The 18,380-nt window shown below is 33.4% G+C and overlaps 1 protein-coding gene across 4 annotated transcripts; it reads left to right on the forward strand.

Annotated features, from left to right (window-relative positions):
- Nucleotides 1–7,742: 7,742 nt before the first annotated feature.
- LOC132167551 (sucrose-phosphatase 2) lies at nt 7,743–15,382 on the forward strand. 4 transcript variants are annotated; one of them, XM_059578558.2, is made up of 9 exons: nt 7,743–7,843; nt 11,020–11,100; nt 11,194–11,493; nt 11,673–11,774; nt 11,866–12,060; nt 12,174–12,464; nt 13,135–13,321; nt 14,667–14,713; nt 14,822–15,382. In XM_059578558.2, exons 2-9 carry the CDS (start codon nt 11,041–11,043, stop codon nt 14,912–14,914), a joined length of 1,275 nt encoding a protein of 424 aa, XP_059434541.2. In that variant the 5' UTR covers nt 7,743–7,843; nt 11,020–11,040; the 3' UTR covers nt 14,915–15,382. The 4 variants fall into 4 exon arrangements, with proteins under 4 accessions (XP_059434541.2, XP_088369958.1, XP_088369956.1 ...); XM_088513832.1 differs by lacking the exon at nt 11,020–11,100 and having other exon boundaries at nt 11,194–11,315; nt 11,405–11,493; XM_088513830.1 differs by lacking the exon at nt 7,743–7,843 and adding an exon at nt 10,864–10,899.
- The last annotated feature ends 2,998 nt before the right edge of the window (nt 15,383–18,380 follow it).

Here is an 18,380-nt window from a genome sequence, read left to right on the forward strand (position 1 = left end):
TATATTAAACAGCGGAATAGATTATTCGGTACCTCTTATGCACCGAATACATGATCTGATGTAGTTGTTCCACATGCTCTTCTCTCAATGGTGGGGCATACTACAAGAGGAATACCCACAACATCCACAGTCTAAATGCTCCACACAGATTCAGAAAATCATAGAGAGAGAGAATTGTTTGATATACAAACACATGCTGCCACTCGTTTCCCACAGACATTTTTCTTGTTTTTTTTTTTTTTTTTTTGACAGAACTGGTACAGTTCATTTTATACACTATTCAGCATGTACCGTAAAACAGTTACATGCTTTTAGTGCTACAAAGTAAAGTGAAACTTGCTGCCCATTGTGGGTGTCGTTTTACCTCCAGCAAGGAACTAAATCCTGCTATGAATTTACTCATGTATCAAAGTCCTTAGCTTATCTTTCTAGATATATGACTATGCATGAGTAAAAGACTAAGGCGGTTAGACCGCTCTCACCTCTGATCATACAACGTTTTCTCCTTTGGTGTGCTTGATTAATATGTGAGGACTAATAGGGACATATCCAGATCACAATGCACCAAATTTGAGCAATTCATTACATTGCAGGGTTTGTGTGTTACCGAGACAAATGGGTATGACATGTTGAAAACTAAAATTAATTACCTCAGTAACACACAAACTTGTACATTTGTTTGAACCATTAGATGTAATGATGAGTTCAAATTTAAAATTTAAAAAAATTTGAGGGAATCTTAATCCCTCTAATGTAAAAGTTATTCTATCTTTCAGTCTTTCCGTTCTAAAATATTTGAACCATTTAATACTAAGATACTTGATGCTGATCATTGAGATAAAGTGTGGGAATATGATCCTTCCAGTCCATTTTGGACTAAACTGGAGAATATCTAGTTAATGACCAAGATTTCTCTAGAGAGATTCTAGAGCCATAAATAGGACATCTGTTCCATTAATATAAATAATAATAAAATATTATTTATATTTTAAAAATTAAAATAATAAAAAATTTAAAAATAATTTAAAAAAAAACAAAGGGTGGCTGAACCACCCCCAAGGGCCAAATAATAATAATAAAAAAATTGATTTGACCCTTGGGGTGGCTGATCCACCCCCAAGGGGCGGTTAGGGGTGGCTTCAAGGGCTATATATATATATATATATATATATATATATATATATATATATATATATTTTTGGCCCTTGAGGGTGGTTCAGCCACCCCTTACTTTTTTAAAATTATTTTTTAATTTTTAATTTTTAATTATTCTTAAAATATAAATAATATTTTATTATTATTTATATTAGTGAGACAGATGTTTCAAGGATCTCTCTAGAGAGATCTTGGCCATTAACTAGATATTTTCTAGTTCATTGGACTGAAAATGATCATATTCCGTGGGAAGTACTAAAGATGCAAAATAATAATTATATACTTACAATACAATTAATATGTTGCTAAACCTTATCTAAATTTCTAACTCATGTGGATCAGAATTCCAAACAATTAAAAAAAAAAAATTGTAGATTCTCAAATTATGAAATTTATGTTGTTTCTAGGTATTGAAACACTTCAAAAATGTCACATATAAAAAAGGTGACACGTTATGGCGGTAGGTAGAAAAAAATTTTCTTCCAAAACGGTTTTTCTTCATTTTTGCATAAACACTTATTCTTTAAAAGACAAAAAAAAAAAAAAAAAAAAACTATTTTTGGCTTAAAGCTTCTTTGTAATTAATATAGAGAGCAAGAAACTGGTAAAAATATACTCAATTTTCAACTATAAATACACCACATTTTTAATATGTGACGTTTTCGAAGTGTTTTGATACCCAAAAATGACTTAAATTTCGTATTTCATAACTTTTAATGAAACAATGAAATAGGCCTCCCAATAGGATTCAATTAAAACGGCCAAAATATGCATTTATCGAAAAAATTGTTACATATGATGCAATTGCAGTGAAAAACTTGTGCATTGGAAGGAAAAGACAGCACTAGATGATTTTTCAACCATGAAACTCAAAAGTCTTGTTCTTTAAATCAAAAGACACGACACTTTAAAGACACCACTATTTCCATGCAAAAGAAAACACAAGAAACCTATTTATATATCTATTCACGTAGTCAACCAAGCAATCTTTGACCGATTTTGCTTTGAAATATGCAATGCAAAATGTGCATGCCGGCATCATGGCATACGCTTTTGTTTTCAAACACTTTATGCAAAGTCACGGCAGGCACTTTCCATGCAAAAACAACGCATGAAACTCTTGTGCGGATGGAAAATCTTTCAACGGTTCAACCTATGACCTATCCCCGCTGAATGTTCAACCGGTGTCTTTAATTTCTTTCTTGGACAGCAGAACAGGAAGATACAGACGAAGTCTATCACCTAATTCGAAAATTATGACTTATTTAGAGTTAAAGTCTGTCATCTATCTACAGGTAAAAACTATTATTTAGTCACATATATATTTAAAGTCTATCACCAATCTACTATTAAAGACTATTGAAGTCTATTTGTATTATTATCATTTATCCTAATTTTTTTATAAATAGAAGTTTGCTTTATCGTAAATATCACCCGAAAAAGAAGAGCAAAATATAAATTTTTTTTTTAATTTTTTTTTATTCCGCTTTATATTATCTTTTCTTTCGAGTTCCTTAATGCAATAACTTCTATTTTATTTATTCCGCTTTATAATTAATTGTCCATTGCATTATGCATGCATTGTGTACTTAGACCTTGACTCATTAAATTCATAACTATTGATGAAGAAATTGTTGGTTTGTGTCCCAAACACGTTCATTTTATTTTCTCCAACCCATTTATTTGCCTTGGAACTTGTCTCAAGACTCTCTTTGGAACTAGTTTTGAATGTTGGCACTATTTATTGGGATATTAAAAGCTTTGACCTTTTTCACTCCTACATGTTATAGCCTTAGCCCTTCGGTGAGTCCTACATGTTATAGCCTTAGCCCTTAGGTGAGTAGATCCCTTTGTGACCGTTGGATGTTAGCTTATTTTGTAACCACACATTCTCTTCCATAAATCCCACCAAAGTGCTGTCGAGATATGATCCATTGGAAAATTATGTAAGATTATTTTATTGAAAAATTATTTTGATGATGTAAAAATTCTTCTTGATAATAAATACTATTAATTCAAAAATTAACAATAAAATAAATAAAAAATAAGGGATTAAAGGTAGGGTACGTATAGAAATATCTCACAATACTATAAAATCACGTAAAAATATTATTCTTAAAAGTTGATTCGTGCCTTTCAGAATATTTAACTCAATGCGATCATATCTCTGGATCCAATCACCAACGGCTATAACATGTAGGAGTGTAAAAGCCAAGTGATTCTATAGTATTATAAAATCTATTCATACTCTCTACCTTTAATTTCTTATATTTTATTAATGCTATGGACTTTTTTTTTATTTTTTATTTTTTTATCCTCTTAAAGTTAATATGGCTTTTAAAATTACCATTTGATCAAAATTCAAGTATAATTCATCTAAAATCTAATGGTGATTTAAAAAGCCACATTAATTTTAGGAGGATAAAAAGATAATCCCTAGCATTACTCTTTATTTATTTTATTTTTAATTTTTGGATTAATAGTATTTATTATCAACAAGAATTTTCGCATTGTCAAAATAATTGAAGAGATCAAATAATCCTTCTAGAGAGAAATAATAATAATAGTAGTAGTAGTAGCATGATACACGATTCATTGTTATATGGAAGATGAATAATGTTTCAATCTTCTAGATTCAATTTTTTTTATTTTTTATTTTAGATTCAATTTGACATGAAAGGGCCCAAAGGGGTGGGTCCAACTTTTGGACGCACCCATCTGACCGGGCTCGGCTGAAAGTCTTGGTACAAACATCAGGTATGTGTCCTCCACCAATCTGCCAATGACACGTCAGCATCTTCAAAATCATACAAAATGGATGCTACCGTTCGGGCCAGCCGGAGGATTTGTCCAGCAATGACGCTGGAGACTCCGCGTGGAGTAATGCTATGGGTCATGATCCTAAGAACGCGCACGCCAGGTTTCTTTCTTATTATTATTATTATTTTTTTTTTTTTAAATAATTAAAATATTAAAATATTAAAATATTATTATTTTATTATTTTAAAATAATAAATCACCCCAGCGTGCAACACACCGGGTGTGATGTTTAGCATCACCCTAATGCTATAGGCAGGCCATATTCTAGGAACACCGGCGTGCATAATTATTCATGCATGCTAGGCTTTTTTTTTTTTTTTTGATAATTAAAATAATAAAATATTATTATTTTATTATTTTAAAATAATAAATCACTCCTACGTGCAACACGTCGGGCGTGATGTTTAGCATCACCCAATGCTATAGTAAGGACTAAAGTTCTCCCAACAACCAATACAAAGGAGTTAATTAAAAAGTTTTTTTTTTTTTTTTTTTTTTTTTTTTTTAGCAACTCAACCAATACAATACAATAAAATAAAACTACAAAGAGAGGGATGGGAAGCCAACAAACACCTTAAAAATAGCCAATTTATACGGTGAAAATCCGAATAGATTTAGGTTATGTTTAGGTATGCGTTTGGGATGTCTAAAAGTACGTTTAATACTTAAAAAGTGCGTTTGAAAAAAAAAATATCCGTTTGGTAAAAATAATTAAAAGTATTTTTAAGAGTCTAAAAAACTAAAAAATAATCAAAATGCATTTGACAAAAGCTAAAAACTGAAACTTTAGCCAAAAAAATGTTTTTTTTTTTACTTAAAAACTTTATTTCTCAAATACAATCTTAAATATGCCATCAGTCTCGTAATTTTGAGAAGAAAAGGATTGTCTTTTTTTTTTTTGACATGTCCACACAAGAGGGGGGAAGGGGATTCGAACTAGTGACATCCACTTCATTAAGCGTTGTATCAACCGATTAATCTACCTCTTAGAAATTCGAAAAGAGCTGTCTTGATAATGGTATGTGATGAGTATGATATTCGAACCATTGAAAAAGGGTGTACCGATGACAACTACAGTAAGACCGTGGATAAAAAACACTTTTTCTCATAATAATAATAATAATAATAATAAAAATAAAAGCATGCTCCACGATTCATTCTTAAATGGAAAATGAATCACATTTTCATCAATCTTCTAGATTCAATTTGAAATGAAGTGGGTTGGTCCAACTTTTGGACGCACCATCCACACAGTGCCCGGTTGGAAGTCTTGGTACAAGCATTGGGTCATGGGTGTGTGTCACATTTTTCTGTAACAACGTTTTATGGTTACATCAACTTTCTTCAAATAGGTTTGGCTACACATTTATTGTTAATTATGTCCCCCACCTCCCACCCCTAGATTTTTAATTGAATCCGCCACTAACATAGACATGGCACCAATCACATACAATCATCTTTTTCTTAATAAAAATGCTACCAGCACTTTTAAGTGCGCACACAAGACTTGATAAAATTTAGATGAATTAGTATTAGATTTTGAATTCAATACTGACTTTCACTACAATATTAGAGAGTGTGAATTATTATTCCAAAAATATTAGTCAAGTTGTAATTGGAATTCTTAAAATCACTTATAAATATCCTTCTTACCCTAAGAAACCAATACAAGGACTTAACACTCATGAACTCGTCTATAATTGACTCACTCTATGTTGGCTAATTATTTTCTTAATATAGAACTGATGTGTTACAATATGTAGTAGTATAGATAAACCCCCCCTCCCCCCCACTTTTTTTTTTTTTTTTAATTAATAGGTAAACCTAGAGGTGAAAAGACCGTTACAATTAGTAGTTATTGGCTATAAGCGCGAACCGTAACCACCTAGGTGGTTAATAAAATCCACTAACCGCCTCTGCTAGGTGGTTAACTGGCGGTTAGCAGTTAATATATATATATATATATATATATATATAAAGGCAGTTAACGGTTAGCGATTAACGGTTAGTGCGGTTAGCGGACGATTAATAACTGCCACCATTTCACCCCTAGATAAACATCATAAACCCTTATTATTTATAAGACTTTAGCCACCATTTTTTTTCCCATCTGTTTGTGAATGAGGATTCACATATTTGCAAATATAGGTATAGATGGAAAAGGAAAAAAATTATATTTAGCCTCTAGGTTTTTATTCAATCTAAATTTAGTTTTTCTCTTTCTAATTTCAAGAATATGATCCTTAGGTGTTTTGCCCAAATTTTAAATAGGTCCATCTATCACATTTCCGTAAAATGAATTATTTGTCATATATCAGGTATGTTTCAATTGACACGTCAGCATTCATATCAGTATCGAATATCAATGCCATATCATTAAGCACTAAGTCATCCATAAAAATAAAAAACCAAAACAAAACAAAATACCCTATTCCATAAAAAAATATAATAATAACAATATTCTTCGTCATCTTAATCTTTTAGATTTGTAGTGTTAGAAGAAAAACCGTTAACTTTGACGTTGGATATGAACCTTGGCGTGTTAAATGAGATACACGTAACACATTGAAAACTATTAGAGAAACAAATTTAAAATTTAGACAAAATTTGAAGACTTTATTCTTAAAATTGAGAAATAAATTTAAAATTTAGACAAAATTTGAAGACCTTATTCTTAAAATTAAAAACTCAATGACTAAATTCAAACCAGATAAACACTTAGGGACGAAATACGATTCTTTCCTAATTCTCATTGATGATCCTTCCCAACCTTGAGCCAAGGACGGCGTTATTGTAGGCTTGTAGTTGTAGCCAACCAACCACCTCAAGAAAAAATTAATACAAACTTAGACTACATGCTTACAATAAAGTTTTTTGTTTTGAAAAATTAATCTCAAGTTTCAACCAGCGACCTATTAAAACAGAGGGCTCAAAGTCATACAAATAATTAATTCTAGTTTTGACCAAAAACGTTTTTTTTTCTTTTCTTTTTTGTAAGTTCCAAATAAAATACTTTGAAAGAACACCAGAAAATGTTTCTGGAGTTGCAAGGAAAGATCCCAGCACTTCTTTTCCACCCAAAATTTGAAAAATTCTTATAATATTGTAATAACAGATTTTTTTTTTATAAATAATAATAAAATAAAATCCTCTTGAGCAAAAAGCAATAAATTTGAGGTATATATTAAAGAGAAAGGGTTGAAAGTCATAAAGAGACTTTATTCTAATTTTTTTATTCCAAATAAAATAAAATATTTGCAAAGCACACCAGACACGATTCTCCGCTTGCAAGGAATCAGATCCCCCCACCCAAAATTTAGAATTTTTTGTACCTATTTTTATTAGAGCATTCCAGCAACTTCTTCGTCATTTTCTTTACATTCCAATAACTTTCTTTAATCATTCTATATATATATATATATATATATATAAAAGAAAAGAGATGAGAAATAATCGTAAGAAAAGAGAGAGAAACATTTTTTATTTTATTTTAATAATCATAAGGATTACAATAGTAAAACTCTATACTTTAAATTTCACTATAGCAATCCTCATAATTAGAGCTCTTTGAGAAAATATACTATAAGATTTTTTTACAATTTTTTTGGATATATTTCCAACTCATTCAAACAGACTCCCTCTGCTGGGATGCTCTTATAATTTTGTCAAAAATAGTTCTTTTTTATCTTTTTTTAAAAAATCCTCGAGCTGAAAGCAATACACTTGGTGGGTTATCTATATATATATATATATATACATAGCAAAGTGAGAACAAAGTGAAAACAAAGTGCTGAGCCAGAGCTGGCTTACGAAGATAAAGACAATTCTCATTGTGGAGTGCTGTTTATCTGTGGGATTCGCATTTTGGGTAACCATTTCTTTCCCTTCGCTTCTCCTTTCAATATTTTGTATTAGCATTTTGTCACCCTGAATTTCAAATACATGCGACTGAAACTGGAGCTCTTGGTGCAAGTTTTCCCCAAATTACATAAAAGAAAGAAAGAAAGAAAAAAAAAAAAAACAGTTAATAGTGTTGGTCTAAACTTACCAACCCAGAAAAGAAAAAAGAGAAAAAAAAAAAAAAAAAAAAAGAAGAGAAAAACTTAATCTTGTTTAAGCTGATAATGTAAAAGGCATGATTTTTAAGCATTTGCTGATAACGAGGATATGTGGGCTGACGTTATTTATGATGGGTGTTGTGTTACTTGGTGTTTCGTTGCTTGTATTAAGCTGATGTTTAAAAGCAAATACCAAGAACGTATATTTATGAATGAAACCCTTGTGAATGAGCAAAGGTGTAAAACTGTGCTTCTCGTTTTGTTTGTAGCCATATCCTTTTTACCATTCTCCAAGAAATAGTCTTTAACACATTTTGGATTGTCTTTATACATTAGGCTGATTCCTGGATTTTGGATAGATATTTTGACATGGAAGGTGACCTGTTCACTTGTGTTCTGTTTAGCAGAATATTTATTTTATCAGGATGTTGGTTGAAAGTTTCTCAGTGTTCCTTAGATATGGAGAACACGTGTATTGGTCAATGTAACAGTAATCTTGGTAAAATTTCTTCACATGTTTCAAATATTAACTCCAATCTATGATTTTATAACTGATTCTAAAAATTTGAGATTTTTATAATTTTGATCGAGCTCTTTGTGTTTGTATGGCTGCAGTTTTGTTTGCATGTTAACCCCAGTGGATAGCACAATCAGCTAGAAACCATGCCTCATGAACCGGTTGTCATGAGTTTGGATCAATCCCTCTCCCTCCCCTTGGGGCCAAGCTCACTCATAAAGTGGGGGAAGGGGAGGGGGAGGGGGGTGTTCATTTAATTGATTGCAGTTGTTATGGTTGGTTTCTTTGTTTTTTCTTTTTGGCCTAGATTTATGAGGCAAGCTATTTGGAAGTGCCATTTGAGCAGCCATGACAAATGTTGCAGTTTGACAATTTAAATTACAAGTTGGTGCAGGGTTGAGGGAGGCTGGTAAGGCAACATTGTAACGTGAATCACTTGTCGTAATAGTTCATGCCGGTATTGAATCTATTCAACATGCCATTTGTTAAATCATTACTTATTCCAAAAGCTTATGCTAATAGGAAATAGTGAATTTAGTCATTTAATTATTATTTTAACATCCCGTCACATATGGACTTAAATTTTCCCTCAATACGTGAATCCCAACATGTGGAATTAATTGAAATGGGGTAAACTCTAGAGTCAAGATTCAAAACACCTCTACTCTGATACTATATTAAATCATCAATTATCCAAAAAGCATAAAATTTAGGCCAAAGTAGTGTCAAATGTTACTGCGAGGGCAGCAACTCATAAGGAAGATGCTGGAGGTATGCGATTGTGTGGTTTTTTATGCAATGGTATGATTTTTTTTGAATAATTACAGACCAATTGTCCAACTAATAATCACTGCTTTAATGATATTACCATTCCTAAGTGCAATGTAATATCTGACTAGGCCAATAAATAGATCAGGTTTTTTTTTTTTTTTTTTTTTTTGGTTTGGGGGGGTGGGGGGGGGGGGGGGGGGGGGGTGTAATTGTAGCAGGGTAGACAGGATATGACCTTTGTTAAATTTCTCAAATATCACACTGTGATTAACAAGCTTAGCATCTTGTTATTCTGTTAAAAGCATAGGCTACTGAACATTATAGTTTATACACAATTTTACATATATTAAATTAGTTAGGTTTTGATATGGATCCTATAGTGTGTGGGATTTATTTTCTAGTGTGATGGTTTTGGTTTCTTGTTGGTCTCTATTCATTCTTCAATGGAAAATTGGCACTGCTGAGTTTTATTTTCTTAGTTTTGATACTGTTGTAAAAAGCGTGTGAAGATGAATTTTGGAATTGCTTTTTGCAGTTTGATTGGATAAACTTTGCCAATAATCTAGAGTGGCATACATCATGCATGGTCATTCCCCCCCTGCAATGCGTTTTTCGTTGTTTTCGTCACTATGACCAATGTCTTTAGTATGATATGCTATTGTCAACACCATTGCTTCCTTGTCACTATCATTCATCATTGAGATACCATCTTAAGGAATAGCCGGTACCATTATTGTCATGCAGTCATCATTAGCTTCATGGTCTTGGAATCATGGGTACAGTCATCCTTCAACAAATGTAGTTATCCTTGTTATATAGTGTGATGGTTATCACCACAAGCTCATGGTCAACATCATCATCGTTTCCATGGTTATCTCCATTATAATAATATCATATAGTGTTTCCATACTCTGTATCTTTGGACTGTAGCGTTTGTTTTCCTGGTTTCGATTAGTTATGACGATTTTCTTGTACGTTTTTCCCTTTCTAGTTAGGTGATCCTCTTTGTATACTTCCAGTGTACTTTGGGGCGCCTACGCTTTTAATAAAGTCAGTTACTTACTTATCAAAAAAAATAATATCATATAGATTCCTCCTTTTTTTTTTTTTATAATTTTATTTTTATGTAACTATCGGAGTTTTAGTTATTTGAATAGTGAATCTAATAGCAACGATCCCTACAATAATCCTTACATATTTGACACTAAATATAGTTAGAAAAATCACGCTAAGAGCTGTATTAATAGTTATTTGCATTCTCAGATTTCTATTGATAGTTTTATTTTAACTGGTATTGACAATTATAGTGACATTATCTCTCTCTCTCTAGGACATCAATATTATCACAACTAGATCAAACAACATGGCCATCATTATCATTTTTATCATTTTCATTATCATTATAAATGTCCAACATTTAAAACAAGCGAAGTCAGCATGGAAAGATAATGAGTTCTATGAAACACATTATTCTGGGCCATTTTTATAACTTTTTTTTTTTTTTGAGATGTAAGACATTGCTGTAGAGGACATCAAACACAACACCTAAGGATGGACAGACTCCCTAATTTTCATTAGGTGGGAACTTTGAGGTCCCAATTTTCTTTTTATAGAAAATGGGGAATTCACAAATGGTCATGTTATGAACATTATTCAACAAAGTTATTTATCAGCAATTTACCTTATGTGTATTTGTAGAGTTTAGCAGATAGAAGACTTATGGATCGTCTTAGTGGTTCTGCTCGTCTCATGATAGTTTCTGATCTTGATTCTACAATGGTAGATTCCTGTTAACTTGTTTCTGATGTCTTAATTCATCTTTTCATTCTATCCCTCAAGTTATTCAAATGGATTAGGGGTCTGTTGTTGCAGGTTGATCATGATGACCTAGAGAACCTCTCTCTTCTTAGATTTAATGCGCTATGGGAAGCTTATTACCGTCATGATTCCTTGCTTGTGTTTTCAACGGGAAGGTCGCCTACAAGTTACAAAAGGTTGAGGAATAGAAAACCTTTGTTGACCCCTGATATAACTATAATGTCTGTGGGAACTGAGATTACATATGGTGAATCAATGGTACCAGATAATAGCTGGACACAATATCTGAACCAGAAGTGGAACAGAGACATAGTCATAGAGGAGACAGCCAAGTTTCCTCAACTTACCCCTCAGGTACATTCCTGCTTATAGACTTCGGTAGTTGATATAACTTTGGCTGTAATATAGGCTGTGTGCTTAACACTATCGAGTATTGTCATATTGTGTTATACAAGTATTATGTGAAACCATTTAAGATGATGGAGTTATTTGTAACGAATTTTCATGCATAGAATTTTTTGGGTTTGTTGCAGTCAGAATCTGAGCAACGACCCCACAAAGTTAGCTTTTTTGTGGAGGAGGTTAAGGCCTTGGAAATAATGAATGTTCTATCTGAACGTTTGGAGAAATGTGGTGTAAGGATGTTTTTGTAGATCCAAACATAAAAGCTTCCTGTTTCTTATTCTTGTTGACATATCTAACTAATCTTGATTTGTTCATGGCCAGTTAGATGTCAAAATAATTTATAGCAGTGGGATTGCATTGGACATATTACCTCAAGGTGCTGGCAAAGGACAAGCTCTTGCATACTTGCTTAAAAATTTCAAAGTTGACGGAAAAGTTCCAATAAATACTCTTGTTTGTGGCGACTCCGGAAATGATGCTGAACTGTTTAGCATTCCTGAAGTCTATGGCGTGATGGTTTGTAGTCTCATAAACAATGTTTAGTTCATCATGTACTTGTACTTGTTTTATGTCCTTATAATCATCAAGATGGTTGTGATGTCAAGTGCGACTTGTTCTTGAATATGCAGGTTAGCAACTCGCAGGAAGAATTGTTGCAGTGGTATGCACAAAATGCAAAAAACAATCCTAATATAATTCATGCCACTGAGAGATGCGCAGATGGGATCATACAAGCCATTGGTAATTTTTGTCTGGGTCCAAATGTGTCTCCAAGAGCTATCAAAGACTTCCAAAAATGCAAAGTGGACATCTTCAGTCTTGGTCATGAGGTGGTGAAGTTTTATTTGTTTTATGAGAGATGGCGACGTGCAGAAGTTGTTTCTTCTGAGCAGTATGTGCAAAATCTAAAGTCAGTCTTTGTAAGTGTGATCTTGTAGTAGTTTTACTAATCTTATGGAGCCTTTATTCTATTTTTAATCATTTTTGTAGCTCAGCATTCTAGACTGCCAAGAGCGATTTAGAAGTCCACCATTTGCAAATTGTTGACTGCAAAATTGAAGACCCATTTTTTCGGTTGAAGAGTTAATATTGTTTAGTAGAATTACAGGCCCAGCGAGACAAGAAATAATGTTCTTTGATCAATAACAAATGTGACCGTAGATAATGAAAAATGGAAAACTTGGATTTTTGTAGATAACCCTAAATAGATAGGATATGGTTGGCAGCATCGAGTTGAGTGTTCTATAATTTGTGGCATAATCAATATCTGCCCATTTCTTTATTTCTATGGCTCATGCTGTGTGCTTGTCAAGAATCAAATTTTGGTAGAGCACTTCTTTCTGGAATAGATAATTGCTTTAAATTTAAAAATATGTTGACATAAGAGCTTTTTCATGAACTATTTTATATGATTTGAACTTGGTAAGTCATCAGCCCATATTCCAACGTCATGACTTGCTTCTTGTAAAGGCTTTATGTATGGATACTAAATTCTGATTTCAGTCATTGCAATTTATTAGAATTTGCTAAAAAATAACGAACATTTTAATTACTAATTTCATTTTTTTCTTCTTTTATTCTATCCTCTAGTATCCATTGGGTATCTTTGTCCATCCCTCAGGAGTTGAGCAACCTTTCCACCAGTGTATAGATTCTATGACAAGATTGTACGGGGACAAGCAGGGGCACCGATTTCGAATATGGGTAGATCGAGTATCTTGTGCACAAATTGGTTCAGACACATGGTTGGTGAAGTTTGATAAGTGGGAATTATCTGGTGAGTTTTGCTCGATTTAACATAATTGATATCTATATCTGAAATCTTAGTCTGTTATTCTACTTTACATTTTTAGGGATGAATCGGGCTATGCTCAGCCTGGTTCAGTCCTGTTTCAGCTCTCTCTATTTGAAGCATGTCTCGGTTCTGTCTACGTATGAACTCAATGCAGATTACTGAACCTAATCAGAACTGGTCCGCACTATGCTGTCCTAGACTATTCACCAAATCGTTGTTTAACCTTTAAAATTAGCCTCATCTTTTGCAATTGTCAGTGCTGTATCTTTTGAAGAAATTTGTTTGCATAAAGCAGATAAATGAATTTGGTTAAGACATATCTATTTTTCCAAGAAAATGCACCCAAATATAAAGTTTCTTTTCATATCGCAGGTGGCAATTCAAATTCTGTGTTGCCTTAGGATTAGAATAACTCCAACTGTCTCTCAGTGATGCAATCTTCTCTTACTTCTTATTTTTTACTAGTATAGGAAAAAGTCTATAAATTAAGTGTGTCAGCTGTCGTCTCTTCATTTCAATAGTTTGGATATTGCAAGGATGAAATGAATGCCAATTGTTGCCACTGCTTTCACTCTGCAACCATTTCACAGATGCCAGTTACTTATTGTTATTGTGAATTTGCTATTTTATACTTATCAAAAAAAATTTGCTATTTTATTTTTCTTAAAGATGTGAAACAAAGCTATATCATTGAAACACGTATACATCATTATCCAGGTTGCTAACTCCAACCATTGACATCTATGGATCAAATGGAAAACTAAGAAATGCAACAGCTCGTAGCTGGTTCTTGGTTTTGAAATTTTTTCATGGGGTTTTCTTTCCTTTTTTTTCGTAAAAAAAATAAAAAATAAAAGAGAAATGTTAGGGGTACTAAATCTTTTACCAAGAGATCGAGCCTTATCAAATTGATGTGTAACTCATTTATTGGAGATGAACAAAACAATTAATTAAGAGAAATATAACGAATACCAATGAATAAATTACACATCAGTTTGGTAACACTCTCTTGGTAAAAGATTTGGTACCCCTAACATTTCTCAAAATAAAAATACAAGCCTTTGCATACGCAAAAATGTAGGGGAAAAAAAGCTTGTGCAGCAAGAGGGTGTGTTCATTGCAGGCAGATAGAGAAAGAAAATAACAGTGGGTGAGAGAAGTTAAGAACATGAAATTTTCCAGATGTCATCTCACAATCAAATCGCCTAATATATCTTTTTATTTGGATTATGTCTTTTGCTAAGAAAAATCAAAGATGGCAAATGTCATGAGAATTTTTCTTGACAAGAACACATGTTCATTGCTAAATTCTTGGTTATTCTTCTAGGGGATGAGCTGCAGTGTGGCGTGACCACAGTCTTATTGAGCTTAAAGGTATTACCTTAAATCAGCTGTTCTCAATCCGATATACTACTTCATGATTATATCAGAAAGAGCAAAAGCATGGTAATTATTTCCCTTGATTTCTTTGACTTTCATCAGGCTGAGGTACCAGATGGGTTCACCTGGGTTCACATGCACCAGACATGGCTGGATGGTTCAAGAGCAAGAGACCAGACAGTCATTTGTTTCTAGGTTTCCAACTAGGTCAGCTTTATTGTCCGGACTGATATAATCATAATTATTTGATATTGTCCGGTGTCGTGTTAGAGTCCAATAAGGAGTATATCTCCATAGATTTTATAGTCCAATAAATAGTTAGATTTTTTCTTTCTTAGAGTCAGTTCAAGTCGAGACCTAATTGATCTATTATGTAATCGGTAGTATACTATCAATAACAAAGTATGAGTTGATTATTATTTGAAAATACAGTTTGCTTTGTTTTGGAGGTCAAGGCTCACTCGAAGTAGCCATTGGAGATCATGGCTCTCTCGAAGTAGCCGATTTATTATCTCCTATGTTTTGTTATTAGTTGGTTTGCATCACAGACCCAATATTGTTCTCTTCATAACACCTATGTAATAGTTTTCTGCATCTAGGGCACGGCTGTTTGTTATTTATACTGTTAACTATGCTGGATACATCAATAAAATCATCTGATCTGCCACTGGTTTCTCAATAATTCTTCACTGTTACATGATGCTGTTGAAGTGTGCTATAATTCACATGCATACCATTATACTGCAGCTCCATCTAAGAGAACGTAGTACACCAAATTCTTGACCAGATTTGTCATCATATTTAACATCATATCCCTACGTGCTACCCACCAGATCACAAGGATGCTGTGACCAAACCTAGAAGATTCTTAGGAGCCGTAATATTTAGAAAGATGCTTATAGGAAAAGGAAGTCTGCTGTTTTAGTTTAGTTAGTTAAGCCAATTTCTGCATGTTCATTTGCCACTTAAACCATGACAGATTACAGAAAGTTGAACTGTAGAAGCTAGGAATCCATATGTGAAAGGTTGTAGGCGCAGAAATTTATAGCCTTTTGAAAGGACTTCTGTTTTGGGGCCACCAGAAACACTCTCAAGTCCAGTTTCAAATAATAAGTAGAACCTACAGAACAAAGCTCAAGTGACAAAGATAAACAATTTAAAAACAATAAATGGACTAATGCAATTATGAAAAGGCCTTCTGTGGGGATGTTAAGATTTGATGTTTCTATCAGAAGAAACTCTTTATCTGTTTCGGAAATAGTATTGAGTAGCCTTTCTTTATCTTTGAATCAGTTCACATGATTGCTCAGGAAAAAAGGGAAATAAATAAAAACGAATCTGTTCAGATGATTGTGTGCATCTCTCTCGATCCATATGTGGGGGTTCTAAGCCATCAAATCCAGTTTCAAGAGCAAAACAAGAAGAGATTTTGCTTTCCAGTTGCTTTGAGCCCATCTGATTTCTGCATTCCAATAATCAGTAGAACAAACTCCTTTTTTAGGATTCCAGGTTGCAGCACAATAATACATCCTTGATTTACCCAATAGTTATGATCCTCCTCTAGGTTTAGTACCAAATCTGCAAACCAAGTTCTCTGATCTTGCAGGCCGCTAGTTCCAATTACCATCTTTTTTTTAAAAAAAAACAAAATTATTTTTTATTTTTATTCAATAATGGGACAATAACCATCTTGGAATACACTAGCAGTTTGGCATTTTCATGGCTGAGTCATATGTGATCCTCTGACCATAGTTGAGCAGTAGAGGACCATCTGGATGAAGCCTATCTCCAACACACACAGTATATGTTTCCTCATATTAAAAAGAAATCCTATTATCCCAAACTATCACGAGCAGAATATTTGTTCTTTGACTGATCAGTAAATGAAGTCCCTTCAAATTATGATTACAATCTCTTTGAATTTCAGAATATGGTATGGGGAAGTAGGTGTTATAGTACAATCATGATGTGTAAATGGCTTCTTTTTTTTGGATGTTCACTGGGATGATGACATGTTTGAGGATAGTTTGAGCCTTTGTAACTTCCCACTGGTAGAGTTCATTTAGGGATGCTTGAGTGCCAATTGTCCTGTTCTGCAACATTGCTAAGATGTTCTATCACTCAATTTAAGGTTCGTTTGACTTTGCAATTTTAAAACGTGCAATTTAAAATTACAGTTAAGCGTTTGGTAAAATTGCAGCTTAGCCTTTAAAATTGCAGTTTAACATTTAAAATTGCACGTTTTTAAAAATGCATTTCCTTACGATTTGAAAACGCAAACTTTTCTACTTTTTCAAATTGTAATTTTTTAAAAATGCGCTCCCCAATGATACATTTTCTACAATTTGGTTTAAAATTGTACTTTTGGTCTACGGAATCGCAATACCAAACACACTTTTAGAGAGGCTTGAGCATGATGTTTGGAATTGGATTTGCTTGTTCTCCATAATTGCTTAGATAAGATATGAACATCTTGGACGTCTTAGCTGAGTGTACCTGAACAAGGACAGACTTCCTCAGTAACCAAAAAAAATTGGGTTGAATGACTTGTGTTCTACATTATATTTGATGGTTCACATGAAACACATCAAGGGTCTTGGTCTTTGTGAATTTTTCATCAAATCTAAAATTCAAATCTCCTTTGGTGCAAAGAATTCTTTACGACTAGCCCTCTGGCGAATCTTAAGTATTACATGATCCGTATGGAGGTGACATTTTGCATGGAATCGAGGTTTATCCGACAGGAATGGGTACACGAAGTGTCTCAGCCTTGAAGGGTTTCTCGTTATATATATATATATATATAAAAGTACCCCCATCCAAGTTTTGGACCTTCAAAAATGAAATTCACTTTTCCCAAAATTTCACTATTTGGCTAATGATTGAGTCCTTTCTATCCGTTTTCTTTTCAAAATTTAGAGTATTTTCAAGTAAAGAAAACTTCTCTTGATATTTCAAAACTGCTTAGGTTCTTTACCTAAAAAAATCAAAAAAAAAAAAAAAAAAAAGAAAGAAAGAAAGAAAGAAAGAAAAGAAAAGAAAAAAAAGTGTAAAACAAGCTAAAATTAACTGCCTTTCTGGGATAATTTCTTTTGAAGAACGATTGTAATGTACCTTGTAAAGTTGTAATGAATGAGTATCTACAATAATCTCTAGGGTTTTCTTCTTTTTCTCTCTAGCGACTCCAACGCCTCCAGCCAGTGAAAAGCACGATTTGGGGTGGGAAGAACGACTGATCTGTTTCTTCCCACCCCTCCTTCCCTCTTCTATCTCTCTTCCTCTCTCTCTATTATGCCTCTCACCGGTGATTCATTTTCTCCGGTTTTATCCATCGCCATGTGCGATTTATCCCATCTCCGCTAGAAATTCCAACATCAGCCCCTCCTTCGACGCTCCTCCGCCTCCTCTGAGCCGCGGCTACAGCCTTTTCGTTCGATTTTGTTGTGAGTCTACGATTTGGATTCTTTGCAGTCCGATCTCGTTTCCCATGGCAGCCCCACCATCTATCACGCCCATCCACCATCGTCTCCGGCTTCATCTCCTCCATCTCCACCGCTGGGGTTGCTGATTTTTGGTTTAAGAGATTTTATTATACCTTTTATTTGCTTGTATTTGTTGTCTCTTTGTATTTCCTTGTATTTTTCTGTTTACTGTGCTCATT

Source organism: Corylus avellana, chromosome 2 (assembly GCF_965113065.1).
Source record: "Corylus avellana chromosome 2, dhCorAvel1.hap1.2, whole genome shotgun sequence".
Taxonomy (NCBI): domain Eukaryota; kingdom Viridiplantae; phylum Streptophyta; class Magnoliopsida; order Fagales; family Betulaceae; genus Corylus; species Corylus avellana.

Bases quoted from the DNA above. Each gene is read 5' to 3' on its own strand.
- LOC132167551 (XM_059578558.2), top strand. From the start codon at position 11,041: ATGGATCGTCTTAGTGGTTCTGCTCGTCTCATGATAGTTTCTGATCTT. The intron at 11,775-11,865 runs GTAAGGATGTTT...GTTCATGGCCAG, and splicing joins AACGTTTGGAGAAATGTGGT to TTAGATGTCAAAATAATTTA. The intron at 12,465-13,134 runs GTAAGTGTGATC...TCTATCCTCTAG, and splicing joins AAAATCTAAAGTCAGTCTTT to TATCCATTGGGTATCTTTGT.